Source organism: Argopecten irradians, chromosome 2 (assembly GCF_041381155.1).
Source record: "Argopecten irradians isolate NY chromosome 2, Ai_NY, whole genome shotgun sequence".
NCBI lineage: Eukaryota > Metazoa > Mollusca > Bivalvia > Pectinida > Pectinidae > Argopecten > Argopecten irradians.
The window spans coordinates 54,810,366-54,831,334 of NC_091135.1; the positions used below are offsets into that span (position 1 = coordinate 54,810,366).

The following is a 20,969-nucleotide window of genomic DNA, read 5'->3' on the forward strand; positions in this document are numbered from 1 at the left end:
CGATGAGAATTTGATATTTTATGTGGTTCAGTTTTATTGCCTAGTAGGTAAGCGATATCAAACAAGTACGATAAAAATGCAAACAAACGTTTTATAATGGTTTGCATAATCATTACTTTGCTCCATTAGCAGTAATAGGCACCAATTGTAGCTCTAAAGACGACACCATTTTCTGTCAAAAAGTCTTTTGAGCTACAATATTGCAGCTATCATAATAATAGTATTAAGCATTCATATTATAAAGCGAAACGAGCACAACGTTTAGGACAGAAAGTTTTAAAACTTTACAAAATGGCTGCTTTGAGATTTCGTGACATAAAAAACATATCATCAAGCAGTGTAAAATTTTGTGTACATTTTAATCATTATAAGATGTGCAATTAAAACAGTTCAATAACCATTTTGAAGATTTTAGTGACCAATGTCGTTGTCTTTGCAACATATGCAGGGTGTTATATGATATGTCAGTGAAAACTATATATTATGTAGATATTGATCAAAACAATGCAACAAAGAGAAAAAAATAACCTAGCAGTCTTTGTAAATATCAACTACATAAATTGGAATGAAAATCAAATTAAACGTAATAGTACATGTGTATGAAAATGATTACTGAAATCGATTCGAACATACAAAATTAACAAATGTAATTAATGGAAATTTTTTTTATAAAATACGATGACAGTTGGTAATGTTTATACTGATTAGATCTATTCAAGTGATAATGATTTGTAAGGACAAAAAAGTTCCTTCTGATAAATTAAATGTAAAGTGCATTCACTTAAAATGTTCCAACTTGATAAGATTCAATGTTAAATGTAAAAAGTGAATTCATTCACATAAATTTACAACACCGTGTATCTCTATTATGAGATTCATATTTCGTTCTTGTCATTGAATGGGCGCGATAGGAAATGTGATAAAACCCGATCTAGTGTCAGTAAAGACTTGATCTCAGTCGGAAGATTGCACACTTTGATGAGGTCGTGGATCTTGTAACCAAAATGTTTCCGAATCACGTCGCGTGACCTAAAGACGAGAGTCTTTGGTGTCTGTAAAAAGTTATTTATTTGGTCTGATATGTCACGTGATATCGTGTTACTGTCATGTAAGGATTTCAGAAGTTTTAGATCGGATTTCGTTATGGTATGTGCATGATTTAGGAGAAAAACCAAATGGCAATGTAACTTTGGAAAAGAAAAGATAATGTGGTGAACAAGTGAGACCCCGGTTCGTCTTTGTAGAATGTCGACATTTGCATATAAAACCTCACCTAGCAACCTAAGAGACAAGAACGTTGTGAGGGAATTTCGGCCCCGGAAAGGATCGGCGCCGGCTAGAAGAAGCTGTCGCACTACTGAGTAGCTACTAGATTCCAGGGCCGCGTGCAGTGCTGTTTTCCCGTTCACCGACTCCGCATTGACGTCTCCGTGCTTTAGAAGTTTGTTAACAAGAAGGGATTTGCCATAGTAAAAACTGGAGACATTCTCGCTGAGCAGCTCCACCAATGGAGGATACTTTACTGTTGTATCTCTGTCGCACGTCTCGCCAGCGTTCTCCAGCAGCGACACACACTCGTCAAAATGGAGAACACGGGCCCAGTCAAGGGCTGTGTAATGTTTGTGCCGAACACCAGCCGTAATGTATTCACAACTTAGTAAAGCTGCCAGCATTTTAGTGGAGTTGTTTAAGACAGCTTGGATGATGACTGGAGTTGTTTTCATTGGTCCATAGACAGTTTTGCCCTTCAATAACATCCTTTTGCAGTTTTCAAGTATAGAAGTTGTCACAACAATGTTATCTAAAAGGAGCAAGAGATAGAAAAAATAATTTCTGTACTTGATAACAAGGATGTTGCTGACACAATTATCAGATTTATTTTCAAACGACAATAATATCTAAACATTTGTTAATAAAAATGTGTTATAATTCCGTTAAAGATGAATCAAATAACCATTCATTATGGTCTTATCTGTATCTAACATGGAAGAATCAGTGAATGGTTGATAACCCTGCTATGAGAGTACATCGAAATGTCATTTGACAACATATCTGATTGAAACCAACTTTTGTCTAAAAAGAGGTAGTTTTTTCTGTAATGCCTGAAGAACATAAGGTTCTAATAAATATAAACATGTATGTTAAGATTTGACTGGAGATTCCAACTTGCTACACGATGCCATAAGTATATGAATACTGACCGTAAAATACAGCTAAGTAATGCAGCATACGGCGACATCTGATATCTCCATGTCGTAAAAGCTCTTCAACAATCGTGTTGTCCTCTTGCAAAAACATATCTTTTATGACTTCTTGCTTCCGTGTTCTACAGGAACATGTGTAAGAATGGACCGTGTAAGGGGATATTTCTAGTAGGGCCCCCTTCTTACACAGACACTTCAAACACTTCATACGGCGATTCTTAATTGCCAATAGCAGAGCACAATGCATATCATAATCAGTTCTGCACCGTGGTGGAGAAAGAAGGATTTTAAGCGATCGGACGCTGTCATTCTGGACAGCCTGCTGTATGCTGTTGTGAAGGAGAGTTTGATACACTGCTGACCACCCCATGGATAATGTTATATGTGACCGCAGAGCCCCTAGTACCTGGTCCTGTTGGTGGATTATAGACATGTAGTATGGGTCATACTTGTGTATAGAAGTACTCATCTCTTCACACTCCACAATGTACGGTGATCGGAGTCTTTCTTCTAGGGCGTGTGTGATGTACTCAACAATCTTAACCTTTCCAAATCTACTTGCTACATGAACGGCTGTGATTCCAGCTAAGATCGAGCCAACCTGTTCATTATCCGATTGTTTAATTGGAAGTTCTGTGGAATTAGTGTCTGTTGTTTCCAGAGGGTTTCGGTCCGGACGACTGGAGACTGTCCCAGAGACCAGATGAGGACAGCGGCCATGTTCTATTATAGCCTGTAGCACATGGAGGGTCTCTTTCTTAGATGTTGATTCATCAAACTGAAGTTTTTCAAAACCGTTGGAACACATACATCCCGTCTGTGAACATTCTGTCAAATGCAACGTTAAAGCAGCAAATTAATACATAACAAAAACATATTACATCCATTTTAATTAAAAATTCAATGATTTGAATTGTTTACAATAAGTCGACATTAATTAGAAATATTTCCTGCCATATACTCACCCATAGTAATTCGTTTACTGATAAGACCTGGGTCATCTTTCATCTGTCTGATGGATTCCTTAGACGGCTTCTCAATGAGGTCTCTAACCCATCTCCATGCCAGCTCATTACCTGATACTGCAATAAAAAACAAACATAAATATCATGGCATGTCCCTATTTGAAACAGAAATTCTGGAATTATCCTCGAGATGTATTAATCATATCACAGAGCGTAATTTGAACTACATCTATTAATGTATTTTGTCAAGCTGTATAATGCCATGTTGCTGCAAATTTTACGAAAGAAGTGATATTATGACACAAATTTGCTTTTGAGGCTACATTTCTGAGTACGATTTCATTGGTTTATTTATCAATACGTTAAGTAGAGTCTATATGTTGATAAAAATGACAATAGGATCATTTGCTCTTTTCGTGCCATTTTGTTTTTCATTTAATTAATGTTATAAAAAATTCAAATGATCACACTCTGTATCTAAATATAAACTATTTTTTGTATTTAAATATGGGATATGACGCACATATAGCATACATCACCCACAGGATCGCACAGTCAATGGTTGTATAACGGTTAGGGTACCAGTTATTTCTATAAATCATCCGGGTTTGTGCCCAAGACGATGTCAATACATAACTCATATCGCACAGAACGCTTAGTCAAAGCAAGAATGGAATTACACGGATTCATTAAATATTTAGTCGTCACTCCCGACATCACAAGGGCAATAACTAATTCACTTCAGTTTCCCCAGTTAGTACTTCCCTATTAATGTTGTGATCAATATACCTTGTCTACGTGTGGCGCTTTCTGGTAACTCATCTTGTATATAGGATTGTTTGGTAAGGACGCCCTTTGGTACCTCACGTGTCCCATACTGCATTGGTGTGGCGACCTCTGTTATCATATCATACGGCTCGTATTCCTTCGAAGTAGCGCCATCTAGTGTTTCCTCTTGTGAGCCGCAATCTTGTGATGTGGCGCCTTCATGTAACTTTGCAGGTGTTCCACATTGGTGTGAAGTGGTACCGGCTCGTATATCTTCATGCAGCCCGTCCTGTTTCGGAGAGGCACTGTTGTCGTATTCAGACATTGTCCTTAAATCCAAATGCCACCGTTTATGCCTCTCTTTATATTTTCTGATGATAAAACTATTCCATCTTTCTGCACCATTTACACTTCATGTGCTGCAAATAAAAAGTCTAGTGAGCAATAAGAAAAAGAGGATGAAAATTAACAACATTCTGTAGAATGTAGAATATGTTCATTTAGCTTTACTATTCTTTTCTTTAGCAAATGGATTGAAAATAAAGGCGATTTGTATATAGGATATCCTTTGGAACTCCAAAGATACGGCATACTCTATTGTATCAGCCATTTACCTTCTTGTGAGATTTGATAAAAAAAATGTTATTACGCAACCATGTATTATCTTAACGATTATGACGTTATTACGTACATTGTCGTTGTTTTATGTATGTGAAATAAGAGATAACATACAAACAAGTATATAACACTATTCTCCGTCGTGTTTAATACAATAAAACAAGTTACGGATCAGAAATTAAAAAGGATATGAATTCCCTATGCTCTTAACAATAAAATTAAGTAAAATGACAAGTGGTTAACCAACAAAAAACAACATAAAGTAATATCCTGTCAGATATACTTTGTTTGGGTCAGGATTGCCCTGCGAAAAAAACCCGTTCGAATTGTGCCATATTGCATTATTCATTAAGGTGAGTAAATTGGGATACATGTATTATCTTATTTTTGCTTGTAGTTAGTATAATGTGACCAGATGTTATGTGGCATTGTCGACGATGCGACAGAACTATAAAAGGGTAAGGGTCCCAAATACCACGCCCACACACACAACACTAATATACCACAGCCTCCCAACATAGACATCCACACACACAACATTAATATACCACAGCATCCCAACATAGACATCCACACACACAACATTTATATAACACAGCCTCCCAACATAGACATCCACACACACAACACTAATATAACACAGCATCCCAACATAGACATCCACACACACAACACTAAAATAACACAGCCTCCCAACATAGACATCCACACACACACAACACTAATATAACACAGCCTCCCAACACAGACATCCACACACACAACATTAATATAACACAGCCTCCCAACACAGACATCCACACACACAACACTAATATAACACAGCCTCCCAACATAGACATACACACACACACACACAACACTAATATACCACAGCCTCCCAACATAGACATCCACACACACACAACATTTAATATAACACAGCCTCCCAACATAGACATCCACACACACACAACATTAATATAACACAGCCTCCCAACATAGACATCCACACACACAACATTAATATAACACAGCCTCCCAACACAGACATACACATCACACACACACAACACTTATATAACACAGCCTCCCAACATAGACATCCACACAACCAACACGAATATAACACACTCCAAACATAGACATCCACACACACAACACTTATATACCACAGCCTCCCAACATAGACATCCACACACACAACACTAATATAACACAGCCTCCCAACATAGACATCCACACACACAACACTAATATACCACAGCCTCCCAACATAGACATCCACACACACAACACTAATATAACACAGCCTCCCAACATAGACATCCACACACACAACACTAATATACCACAGCCTCCCAACATAGACATCCACACACACAACACTAATATAACACAGCCTCCCAACACAGACATACACAACACACACACACAACACTAATATACCACAGCCTCCCAACATAGACATCCACACACACAACACTAATATACCACAGCCTCCCAACACAGACATTCACACACACAACACTAATATACCACAGCCTCCCAACATAGACATCCACACACACAACACTAATATACCACAGCTTCCCAACATAGACATCCACACACACAACATTAATATACCACAGCCTCCCAACATAGACATCCACACACACAACATTAATATACCACAGCTTCCCAACATAGACATCCACACACACAACATTAATATACCACAGACTCCCAACATAGACATCCACACACAAAACACTAATATACACACACCTCCCAACAAACACCACACACACAACATTAATATACAACAGCTCCAACATAGACATCCACACACACAACATTAATATACACAGCTCCAACATAGACATCCACACACACATAACACATCCCACATAGACATCCACACACACAACACTAATATACCACAGCCTCCCAACACAGACATACACACACACACAACACTAATATACCACAGCCTCCCAACATAGACATCCACACACACAACACTAATATACCACAGCCTCCCAACATAGACATCCACACACACAACACTAATATACCACAGCCTCCCAACATAGACATCCACACACACAACACTAATATACCACAGCCTCCCAACATAGACATCCACACACACAACATTAATATAACACAGCCTCCCAACACAGACATCCACACACACAACACTAATATACCACAGCCTCCCAACATAGACATCCACACACACAACATTAATATAAAACAGCATCCCAACATAGACATCCACACACACAACATTAATATAACACAGCCTCCCAACATAGACATCCACACACACAACATTAATATAACACAGCCTCCCAACATAGACATCCACACACACAACACTAATATACCACAGCCTCCCAACATAGACATCCACACACACAACACTAATATACCACAGCCTCCCAACATAGACATCCACACACACAACACTAATATACCACAGCCTCCCAACATAGACATCCACACACACAACACTAATATAACACAGCCTCCCAACATAGACATCCACACACACAACACTAATATACCACAGCCTCCCAACACAGACATCCACACACACAACATTAATATAACACAGCCTCCCAACATAGACATCCACACACACAACACTAATATAACACAGCCTCCCAACATAGACATCCACACACACAACACTAATATACCACAGCCTCCCAACACAGACATCCACACACACAACATTAATATACCACAGCCTCCCAACATAGACATCCACACACACAACACTAATATACCACAGCCTCCCAACATAGACATCCACACACACAACACTAATATAACACAGCCTCCCAACATAGACATCCACACACACAACACTAATATACCACAGCCTCCCAACATAGACATCCACACACACAACATTAATATAACACAGCCTCCCAACATAGACATCCACACACACAACACTAATATACCACAGCCTCCCAACATAGACATCCACACACACACACAACACTAATATAACACAGCCTCCCAACATAGACATCCACACACACAACACTAATATACACAGCCTCCCAACATAGACATCCACACACACAACACTAATATATACACAGCCTCCCAACATAGACATCCACACACACACACAACTAATATACACAGCCTCCCAACATAGACATCCACACACACAACATTAATATACCACAGCCTCCCAACATAGACATCCACACACACAACACTAATATACCACAGCCTCCCAACATAGACATCCACACACACAACATTAATATACCACAGCCTCCCAACATAGACATCCACACACACAACACTAATATACCACAGCCTCCCAACATAGACATCCACACACACAACACTAATATACCACAGCCTCCCAACATAGACACACATCCACACACACAACATTAATATACCACAGCCTCCCAACATAGACATCCACACACACAACATTAATATACCACAGCCTCCCAACATAGACATCCACACACACAACACTAATATACCACAGACTCCCAACATAGACATCCACACACACAACACTAATATACCACAGCCTCCCAACATAGACATCCACACACACAACATTAATATACCACAGCCTCCCAACATAGACATCCACACACACAACACTAATATACCACAGCCTCCCAACATAGACATCCACACACACAACACTAATATACCACAGCCTCCCAACATAGACATACACACACACAACACTAATATACCACAGCCTCCCAACATAGACATCCACACACACAACACTAATATACCACAGCCTCCCAACATAGACATACACACACACAACACTAATATACAACAGCCTCCCAACATAGACATCCACACACACAACACTAATATACCACAGCCTCCCAACATAGACATCACACACACAACACTAATATACCACAGCCTCCCAACATAGACATCCACACACACAACACTAATATACCACAGCCTCCCAACATAGACATCCACACACACACACACACTAATATAACACAGCCTCCCAACATAGACATCCACACACACAACACTAATATACCACAGCCTCCCAACATAGACATCCACACACACAACACTAATATACCACAGCCTCCCAACATAGACATCCACACACACAACACTAATATACCACAGCCTCCCAACATAGACATCCACACACACACAACACTAATATAACACAGCCTCCCAACATAGACATCCACACACACAACACTAATATAACACAGCCTCCTAACATAGACATCCACACACAACACTAATATACCACAGCATCCCAACATAGACATCCACACAAACAACACTAATATACCACAGCCTCCCAACACAGACATACACACACACAACACGAATATACCACAGCCTCCCAACACAGACATACACACAAACAACACGAATATACCCACAGACTCCCAACACACACAACACTAAACACAGCCTCCCAACATAGACATCCACACACACAACACTAATATACCACAGCCTCCCAACATAGACATCCACACACACAACACTAATATACCACAGCCTCCCAACACAGACATCCACACACACAACACTAATATACCACAGCCTCCCAACACAGACATACACACACACAACACTAATATACCACAGCCTCCCAACACAGACATACACACAAACAACACGAATATACCACAGACTCCCAACATAGACATCCACACACACAACACTAATATACCACAGCCTCCCAACATAGACATCCACACACACAACACTAATATACCACAGCCTCCCAACATAGACATCCACACACACAACACTAATATAACACAGCCTCCCAACATAGACATCCACACACACAACACTAATATAACACAGCCTCCCAACATAGACATCCACACACAATCCACACACACAACACTAATATACCACAGCCTCCCAACATAGACATCCACACACACAACACTAATATACCACAGCCTCCCAACATAGACATCCACACACACAACACTAATATAACACAGTCTCCCAACATAGACATCCACACACACACACAACATTAATATACCACAGCCTCCCAACATAGACATCCACACACACAACATAATATACCACAGACTCCCAACATAGACATCCACACACACAACACTAATATACCACAGCCTCCCAACATAGACATACACACACACACAACACTAATATACCACAGCCTCCCAACATAGACATCCACACACACAACACTAATATACCACAGCCTCCCAACATAGACATCCACACACACAACACTAATATACCACAGCCTCCCAACATAGACATCCACACACACAACACTAATATACCACAGCCTCCCAACATAGACATCCACACACACAACATTAAAATACCACAGCCTCCCAACATAGACATCCACACACACAACACTAATATACCACAGCCTCCCAACATAGACATCCACACACACAACATTAATATACCACAGCCTCCCAACATAGACATCCACACACACAACACTAATATACCACAGACTCCCAACATAGACATCCACACACACAACATTAATATACCACAGCTCCCAACATAGACATCCACACACACAACATTAATATACCACAGCTCCCAACATAGACATCCACACACACAACACTAATATACCACAGCCTCCCAACATAGACATCCACACACACAACACTAATATACCACAGCCTCCCAACATAGACATCCACACACACAACATTAATATACCACAGCCTCCCAACATAGACATCCACACACACAACATAATATACACAGCTCCCAACATAGACATCCACACACACAACACTAATATACCACAGCCTCCCAACATAGACATCCACACACACAACACTAATATACCACAGCCTCCCAACATAGACATCCACACACACAACACTAATATACCACAGCCTCCCAACATAGACATCCACACACACAACACATTAATATACACAGCTCCCAACATAGACATCCACACACACAACCTAATATACACAGCTCCCACATAGACATCCACACACACAACACTAAATAACACAGCCTCCCAACACAGACATCCACACACACAACATAATAACAGCTCCCAACACAGACATCACACACACACAACATTAATATACCACAGCCTCCCAACACAGACATCACACACACAACTAATATACACACCTCCCAACATAGACATCCACACACACAACATATATACCACAGCCTCCAACATAGACATCCACACACACAACACTAATATACCACAGCCTCCCAACATAGACATCCACACACACAACACTAATATACCACAGCCTCCCAACATAGACATCCACACACACAACACTAATATACCACAGCATCCCAACATAGACATCCACACACACAACACTAATATAACACAGCATCCCAACATAGACATCCACACACACAACATTAATATACCACAGCATCCCAACATAGACATCCACACACACAACACTAATATAACACAGCATCCCAACATAGACATCCACACACACAACACTAATATACCACAGCCTCCCAACATAGACATCCACACACACAACACTAATATACCACAGCCTCCCAACATAGACATCCACACACACAACACTAATATACCACAGCTTCCTAACATAGACATCAACACACACATTGTATTTGGCTGGGGCGTCCTTAGTGGACGTAAACTGTTAAAATAGGACGTTATGCTCAATCACCCCACCAACCAAGGTAAACTAGCTACACATAATGATACGTTACACAGCCCCGGTCCATCATAAACATTCAGTATCGATTTTCCCTCGCTCAACGGGTTCAGCGTATGTGGAATCTGTGGTTACCTGAATATTCAACTATAGCAAATAAACAATGGATCATGATAAAAAATGAACCTGAAATGGCCCAAACCTACACACCATACTTGTACCAATATCGAAATAATCAATCAATGTCTAGTACTGCAACGATCAACAGTTATGCTTTTAAGTCTGATCTTATTAGATTCACACTGTTAAATACATAATAATTCATAATACCACAAAATAAATAAAATATCATACTAACCCACAAATTCTTCTTTTCCACGATAAATTCTTGATTTGCCATATTTAGACAGTAGTAGAATCCTTGTACGGAGCAATACACACAGTCGATGCATCCAAGCGCTTTACCATTAGATTGGTCGATACGCTTTAATCAGTCGGAGCAGCATCCTAGGACATAGCTCCAAACGTTCCCTACATCCGACTGGTTCGGAGCAGCATCCTAGGACATAGCTCCAAACGTTCCCTACATCCGACTGGTTCGTGAAGTGTTGCCAACAAAAGGCGGGCGGAACAACTATGGCTACATATTACTTGTGAATAATGTAGAAGGAATGATAAAATATTGTGTATTCATTCAATGCAGAGTAAAAGTACAACAAGCACCAAAATGTACCATCACTTAATTGATGCCCACGAGGCAATAGAGTGCGTTTTAAATTGTTTAGTCGTTTATCTGCAAATGTAGAAAGTAAATTGGCGCATATATATCTTATAGCTTTGGATGATTGTTTTGTTGTATCACTGATCATATAGGTTACATTTCACAAGGTATATTTACTACTGACTTATGGCTTTACACAAATTACCTGGTATCAATGTAGATTTTTTTCAGATCAAAACAACGTGCATATTAGCCAAATAGCAACTCATTGACTCATCCTAATAAGTGGATGGTCTATTGTTTTATGAGTATATTGGCATACCTTAATTCTGTCAATTATAAGCATACAATGCAGAAAGAAAACATTTGCTGGTAGTATTTTAATGTCAACTATTCCCAACCATCTTCATATACCTGCATAAATTCACCTTATTTTGTATGTTATTGCTACACAGGGTACTTCTGACTAAACATATATGTAACAAATTTTATACTGTACCTAATAGTGTACGTATTTATTATAGGGACGAATATAATAACAGGCGACAAGGCACAAATGATTTTGATTTCTATGTTTGTATTTTGAATTTATCGCTCCTTTTTGTGAATATATCGCCCATATACATTCAAATGTTCCATTCATAGGTAACTTAGAGCACATAATTCAGGTTGAAAGCAGAACGCTAGCTTGGGATTAGAGAGAGGATGTGTTCGACATTTCTAAAGAAAAGTATGGTTAGTTTTATAAATAAATGATTAGTAACAGAGATAGACAAGCACCCTGCATGTTATACAGGCAATATTTCCTAATGATTAGGTAATCAGGTAATTCCAATGAAATTGAACAGAATTTGGCCTAATCGAATTTTCTTGTGAAATTCGGGTTAGTTTTTAACCTCTTACTATTCCGCTTGTTTTATGTCAATTTCAGGTTAAAATTAAAAATAAATAAATTAGTATTTACTTAGCTAATAGAAATATATGAAAGCTAGGCGAACTTGAAACAAAAACAGATCTAGTAGTCCTGAACATGGTTACCAGTCAGTTAACGTCCAAAAAGTGTCACTTTTATACTTTTTCGTTTGGTTTGGTTTGTTGATGTGGTTTCTGATTTTAGGATCGAGACAGTCTGTTAAGTTTCGTGTATCTTTATTTCGATGTCCCGAACAAATAACCGGAATGCTGAGTTAGTAGATATTACGCAAGTATAATGTGACATTTGGCCGTCTCGAACAATAAAACACTTAGGCGATATACAACAGGGATTATTAACAAAACAAGGGGTTTTTTGGTTGATATATATGGAATTAAAAAGAACCTCTTTTCAGAAATAAATTCAATTATATATATGTTAGTTAAAATAAAAAATCGTATGAAATATCAGAATGATGTTACTAACACACAGATACTTCCGCGCGTTTTGTCAAGATGTAAAGATGATAGCAGAACCTTTGTGGTTCAACTCTCTCTTTACCATTGATAAAAACCAGTTTACTGGAAAGACTGGTATGAGAGAGGAATAATAACAGTTCAAGATATGATTGACAAAAATGGAGACATTTTTTCTTATCCAAACTTTTGCCAATTTTATCATTTTCAACCTCCTTTCACTTTATTTGAAGGATTAAAGAAAGTATTAATAGAAACTTTTCCAAGTTTGAAGGAGAAGTCCAATATCAAGGATCCACCAATTTTTCCATATTTCTTAGAAATCATAGTCTCAGATAAACCTAAAAAAAGAATAATATACAAAACTTTAACTCAATCATATCGATTATCAATTAATGACTCGTACAAGGTGAAATGGGCATGTGACTTAGGGCTGGATGATGATGACGAGTTCTGGTGGACAAAAACCCACAGGATTATTTTTAAACAAACACAGGATACCAAGTTAAGGTGGCTGCAATATCGTCTGGTCCATAGAATTTTACCAACTAATGTTTTTCTATTCAGAATTAAGGTAGCGGATTCTCCGCTATGCACATTCTGTAGTGATGAAAATGAAACATATATACATTTTACGTTTGTTTTACGAATGTTCAAGGATAGCAAAACTTCGTATGGAGTTTGAGAAATGGTTACTTGAGAAAACCACTTTCAATGTTAGTTTAAACCATTATCAATACTGCTTGGTCTACATGGTCGACATAACAATATGTTTAATATAATGTCATTACTTTTCAAACAATATGTTTATCACTGTAGAATTAAGAAAATTTATGTATGTTTTGAAGTACTTAAATTACATATATGTAAGTATTATGAGGCGGAAAAGGTAACCTAAATCTAAAAATGAATATACAAAATTCCTTTTAAGATGGGGAGGATGGCATGCCATTGAAATTTAGTTGTCTCTTTGACGATTCACATATTGTAGATAGATGAAATGTTGGTCTTGTAGGGTTTGTGTAAATGTGTATGTCCAATTGTTACTTGTTGCATATATACAAAATTGTAATGTAAGACATATTATTGGTATTGTGATGTATTGTATTCCTTGTTCTGTGTTATAACATGTTCATGAAAATCAATAAAAAAATTTGAATGAGAAAAAAAGATGACGTAAGAATTCTTGAAGTTTAACTTTAAATTTTAATAACGGTAACTATGACTTGACGGAGGGCTATTCCAGAGTGTCCAGAATGTACACGTTGTGTTCCATAAAAGGTCCGAGATCTAACTGATTTTCAAATAAAATATATCACCCTTAAAAATGTACAGACAATAAAATTATAGAATCATGATTGACAGATATCGCTCATTTGAAGATTAAGTTGTCAGAGTCCTTTAGGCAATTAGGATGGCCGTGACATTAATCCGGTTACGTATCAGAATGGTCAAAGTCAAAGTTCCCATTAAAAAATTTCAAAGTTAAACTTCAACATTCTCTTACATCATCTTACTACTTGACAAAACATGCAGAAGTTTCCGTGTGTTACAACCTTTTATAATTTTACAAATTGTTTTATGAAGTCGGTGATAGGAAGTCGTCCAACAGTCCATCTAATGTCAATATCGAGTTAATTTGAACAGGCAGATTGCAGCTTCGCACAAGGTCATGGATTCTGTATCCATAATGTCTTCGAACTACATCACGTGCTCTCAGGAGGAGAGACTTCGGCGTTTCTAAGTGTTTAGCTTTTTGTTCTAATATATCACGTGACACAATATCACAGTCGTGTATCGAGTTAAGAAGTTTCAGGTCGGATTTAGACATTTTGTGTGCATGATTTAGTAAAAACACCAAATGACAATGGAAGTTTGGGAATGAAAGGACCAGTCTATGGAAAATGGAAACTCCGTTACGTCTTTGAGAAATATCAGTATTTGCATAGAGAAGTTCCCCTATCAATCGTAGAGACAAGAATGATGAGAGGCAGGTTAGGCCCCCGAAGGGGTCAGCGCCAGCTAAAAGTAGTTGTCGTAACTCCGGATAGGATTTGGATTCCAGCGCCATATTTAAGGCCGTTTTTCCTTTGACTGTCTCTGCATTTACATTATTTCCATTTTGTAGTAATCTCTGAATAAGATCAGATTTACTGAAGTAAACACTGTTAATATACTATCAAATAGCATCACCAATGGCGGATAATTCTGTATGACGTCAGGGTTGTAAGGTACATCTGCTCTCTCCAAAAGCACCAAACACTCGCCATAGTGGAGGGCCCTCGCCCAATCCAGAGCCGTATATTCCTTGTATCTTTCGTAAGGCCATACAAAGTCACTACGGAGTAAAATTTCAAGCATCTTGGTGGAATTATTGAGGACAGCTTGAATGATAACAGGAAGACAGAAATGGACTCTTTTCTTCACCACCATCTTTTGATAATTTCTCAGTATAAAACTAGTCATATCAATGTTATCTGTTAAAAAAACGAAAACAAGCAAATTTCAACACTATAGAAGGATGGTACTTACTACACAATATGTACAAACCGATACTTTTAATTTGGAACAATGAACCAGTTTGTTAGTAGAGAAGCTGGGCTAGACACAGTTGATCATCGGCACAAATGGTAGAGCATCTGGTTTGTGTTCGATAAAGCATTATCTGGCGACATGTCACTCCTGCCATCCGGAAAACCTCTTTCACCACAGTCAAATCATTCCCTTGAAACAGTTCTGTGGTTTCGAGACAGCTGTGTGAGAAAAATCTATCTAAGCAATCAGATGGTGGCCTCGCCGTTCCATTCTTTCACAGACACTTCAAACATTCTGTGTGGGCCTTTCGAATGGCTAAATGTAAAGCAGGGTGGATGATGTCCTCAATATAGCAATAAAAACTTCTACACTGACATGTAGTCAGTATAGTCCTTAGTGATTGGACGTTGTTCTCATGGACAGCTAGCATAACGCTGCTATATATAAACCGTTGGTGTACAACATCCCGACCCCAAATCATGATCTTATCAAAGATCGACCCAAGAGTCTTTAGGACTCTGTCCCGTCGCCACAATACCGCCAGGTAAAAGGGATCATGTCTGTGTTTAGTTGTAAACAATTCATCACATCCCAAGACAGCATCCTCGATACTCCAGGGGTTCCGATCACTTACGATCTCTACACCCCTGGACTATCTCATCGTAAAACTGGAGGCAACAGAACAGAACAGGTAATTTATTCCTTTGATGTACATCAAAAGAGCCGTATAACGGTACACTGTGGTTGGTTATGTGGCTTTGAAGTTGGGAGTCGCTCTCTCTGTAGTCTTCAAAGGAAATCTTTGCTGGTCTGTGATTGGTCAAATATTTTCAGCTGAGCTGCCTTCAATTTCACTATGAGATAGTCCAGGGGTGTAGAGATCGTAAGTGATCGGAACCCCTGGAGTATAGAGGATGCAAGACAGAGGAAGCCTCATTTATTTTCAGTAGGGCGTGCACAATATACTCAATCACTCTGACTTTTCCGAGAATACATGAATGGCAGTTATTCCTGCCGAAATTGTGCCGAAATGTTGTTTGTTTTCATTTTGTGTATCTCCTGGTGTGTTGTTAATCCTATATATAGTTTCAGTAGATTTAAGGCCATTTGTAGAGACTGTATTCAGTAATACATGAGGACAACATCCATTGTCCAGAACTGTCTGAAGTTGTTCGGGAACGCTTCTCCGTGATAGTGGTACATCAAATTCCAGCTTTTTAAAATTGTCTGAGCATGTGCATGTCAATGGCAAACACTCTGCAAAGAAAAATCTTTATTGTAGATAAATGTATAAAGAAAATCATTACGGTAATCTAAGAATAATTTATTACTAAAATGTTGAGCTGTATAAATTTTTACTAAGAGGACTTCACAGCTGATTAATGATTTCCTTGGACAGCTTTTAATAGTCATAAACACATTTCTAAGTCCACTTATTATCTGGTATTACTGAACTTTCATTTGAAATGAGACTTTAGTACGAGTTTTGACCTTTGTTATGTTAATATTCATTATGAGTGAGAGATCTCGCTATGCCATCAATAACAGATGATATTTAGCAAACCTACCGATAGTAATTCGTTTACTGATAAGACATGGGTCCTTTTTCAACTAGCTAATAATTTCTTTTGATGGCTTCCCAACCAGGTCTTTCATCCACCTCCCCGCTGATTGGTCTGAGAGGTCTGCTGCTCCTAAATATCACAGAGGGATACATATGGGTAGCAGTTATAATAATCACAATCAGAGTTATAGCTTTCCTCTCTTAGAATACATTTAGTCATCAGGCCTGTGTTGTGTACATTTAAGTTAACGGCAAATTTCTACTTGTCTACTTCTTTACCTTAATTTACGTTGGTTTTAGCATTCATTTGCCTACAAATTGTCAGCTTCATTAGATTATGAGCTCCATTGTTTAATCATATAACAATCATTCATATTACGTCTTCTATACACTATTTTTTATCTAAAGTGATGGCCATTAAAAGAAATTCATTTTTGTTCCATTATTCTAAACTTTTATTATCACTATCTACAAACACCTGCAGATTCAAGAACGGAATTGCTTGCCTGGGCAATTTTAACATTGTTATTGTTACATGGGTAGCATATCCACTTTAACAGATTATGGATCAAGTGGGAAATAACATCTTGTTCCTTTGTATTTTTCATAGCTTTACTGAAAAATACAGCCGATTTCAAGAAATCGCTGTGAGCGGTTCTGCAACAGCACCTTTACTGGTAAAGTGTATTTCAGTAAAAGTACTGTATACAAAGTTATGAAATAGAAGCCTCCCTTCATAATATATACTATGAAATTGTATATCGCTATTCTTTAATTCCATTGGGATATGAAAAACAATGATTGCAAACGGTGTGAATCCGCGTACCAACTTTTGCAAACACATATTTTCATAATTGAATGATATCAAAAAATAGTGACTTCAATGATTCTTATTGATTTTTCAACTACTTTTAAATGTATGATTCCGTTGATTAATCGCGGGATTACTTTTCTAAATCAATATGCAACATGAATGTCACTATAATATCGACGATAAAATCAAAGAAAGAAAGGAAATATCAACAAGACTATCAAAGATATAGCTTCTTGCAATCTGAACTAAAATTATTTATTGCTTTGTGATAGATTATTTCCTACATTTCATGTCATTGCCAATGAATATGACAATTTATCCTTCATAGTTTACTTTGCTACCCATTCAACGTTCTCGCTTTTTACTTACCATGCTTACACATGTCGCCTCCCACTGCTTTCTCGTTTTCTATTCCACTTTCTTGTGAGGTGGATTTCAGATTTTCATGCATTATGATATTTTTTATCAGCATCTATATAATGCGTCCGTTATGGAGATCCTGTCTCACTTTCTGACACGTCATGTCTTGTCTTATGTATGGAGGTAGTTCCGAGATCCCTTCAGGGCTAAATAGAAGTTAACAATTCCAACTTTCAAATTAACATGGCGATAAAAATAACGATTGTTTATGTATGAATAGGACAAAAATGCACAAGAAGTTGAAGAAGTTATAGAACAAATGCATGAATATTGTGAAAAATTCCTTCCGGTTATTTCTTAGATTCAAACATCAAAATTTGGCAACAGGCCAGCATTTTTGTGGTGTGAACTTAAATTGTTATAAAGACAGTAACTTCATTAGGAGAATTAGAGAAACAGTAATTAAAGTCTATGATTGTCAATATCCGTCCTGGGGATCTGTTGGTAGTATCGGTCTCATGTTGAAAGTGAAATATACACCACATTGCATATATTTAAAGATCAAATTATCTTAGGAGTAAGAAAAATGTCTCTAAAATCTTATCGAAAATAGGGGTAAAAATGTCCACGTAAATACAAAGGCAGAACGAAAACATGCGATCTGAATATCCCACCATCTAATGATAGTATTATACACTCAGATTTAGAGATGGCGTGAGGAGGCCCACATCTGATTAAAATATGCTACCATTATAATTTGATTCTGTCGAGGTCAGCAGCATTATTGTGAATTTTAATTAGGGTGGCCTGTGCTGATGAAGGTTGGCTGTGTGATATATGTAAAAACAACACACCATCATGAATATATACCATTGGAACCTGGTGTAATATCAACGTATACGCGTACATGTGTATTGGAATCTACATAAAAACGAGTTGATTTACTGGTAGTTGTAATCGACATATAAGTTATTCTTTACTCTAAATCAAAAGCAACATGAATATTCACAGAATATCTATAAAGGCTTACTGCTAAAGATAAATTGCAGCAACTGAAAACACTGAAGATCAAACACAAAACAGCACAGTATATAGAAAACAATGTAAATATCAGGAGAACAATATAGTCAGACTATACTTACCATCAGAGTGTAAACAACCAAGTCCTGGTGTATCAGGCGCCTACCATCTCGGTTAAGTGTATGTGCTTTAAAAACGTCCAAGTGAAGGAGATTTAGGGGAAAATGGGCTCCTTACCATTAGCTGGTATCAGACGGTGCAAACAGTACTGCAATGAACGCTTTAAACCAAACTGTCTTTAAACTGTGAATTCAGTCATTTCCCGTGAAATGATAGCTCGCTTTTTCTGATGTTTTACATAATATAAACGATATCTTTATTCTTCATGTTTTCTTTTTATCAAATATGTTACAAAACTTAAATATGTTAAATATGAAATCATTTTATTTTTTAAATAGTCAGTATTTCTTACTATGTGGATCAAATTATATTTTAAGTTGTTGTCTCTTCACTATGGGAGCTAGGCTACACATAGTTTCAATGATGATGATGCTAGTAGAAGTGGTAGTTATGGTGATTTGGAGAAGGCTGGGGATCGATGTCGATGACGATCAATGCCGCTCGACTTTAATAGGTTTATTGAAATGGTTTGTCAAACAAGAACATAGACCTTGTAGAATGTCACGGCATGAGCGGGACTTCAGACGATAACTATTTCTATGTCCAAACGTAACACTATATTTCTACATATCTGTAGAATATAAAGTTAGGGGTAGTGCATCACTTATGTAACATTAAGTTTCTTGTGTGCATATCTGACACTGGTTAGCGTCAACATCCTAGATCCGAATTATTATCAGTTGACATATAATTGACACGTAGCCATTTTTTTTAACAAAAGACCCTTCGCAATGATAAAAATTAACCCAACCACTTACCATTGATGATGCTGCATTAGTCCGATGTCCAGAATACGAGGTTTTATTGGCATATTCTAATACGACAAGCTCTAAATCCAATGATTCAATGTGTATATTGCATGACTTAGGTACTTACCTGAAACCTTGAGCTATTAAACTCCTAATATCTCTATTACTAAATATTTTCCCATTAGGTTTACGAGAAATGAATTAATTGGAATGGTGTCATATTTTATGTGAACGACCGTTCGAATAACCACTTAAATGCACCGATATGTCCCAGATACATGTAGCTACAGGTTGATATTGAGACCTTAAACCTATAATAGCGATTCAATCGCATTTCTTTAACAAAACTTGTAGACAAGCTCTTATTGCCAAGTTTAATATCAATTTCAACACGATTTTATTGATTTTCTACATATCAAATGA

At 37.7% G+C, this 20,969-nt stretch overlaps 1 protein-coding gene across 2 annotated transcripts; it reads right to left on the reverse strand.

The window, feature by feature from the left end:
* Positions 1 to 23: 23 nt before the first annotated feature.
* Positions 24 to 19,833, reverse strand: LOC138315975 (uncharacterized). 2 transcript variants are annotated; one of them, XM_069257415.1, is made up of 8 exons: positions 19,740 to 19,833; positions 18,607 to 18,803; positions 17,428 to 17,553; positions 11,573 to 17,116; positions 3,959 to 4,356; positions 3,170 to 3,286; positions 2,202 to 3,032; positions 24 to 1,801 (listed from the first exon to the last, which is right to left on the reverse strand). In XM_069257415.1, exons 5-8 carry the CDS (start codon positions 4,260 to 4,262, stop codon positions 876 to 878), a joined length of 2,178 nt encoding a protein of 725 aa, XP_069113516.1. In that variant the 5' UTR covers positions 4,263 to 4,356; positions 11,573 to 17,116; positions 17,428 to 17,553; positions 18,607 to 18,803; positions 19,740 to 19,833; the 3' UTR covers positions 24 to 875. The 2 variants fall into 2 exon arrangements, with proteins under 2 accessions (XP_069113516.1, XP_069113517.1); XM_069257416.1 differs by lacking the exon at positions 17,428 to 17,553.
* Positions 19,834 to 20,969: the final 1,136 nt, after the last annotated feature.

Coding starts and splice junctions, on each gene's coding strand:
- LOC138315975 (XM_069257416.1), bottom strand. CDS start 4,262: ATGTCTGAATACGACAACAGTGCCTCTCCGAAACAGGACGGGCTGCAT. Junction 3,033..3,169: donor CAGTAAACGAATTACTATGG/GTGAGTATATGG, acceptor TGCATTTGACAG/AATGTTCACAGACGGGATGT. Junction 1,802..2,201: donor TTACTTAGCTGTATTTTACG/GTCAGTATTCAT, acceptor TGCTCCTTTTAG/ATAACATTGTTGTGACAACT.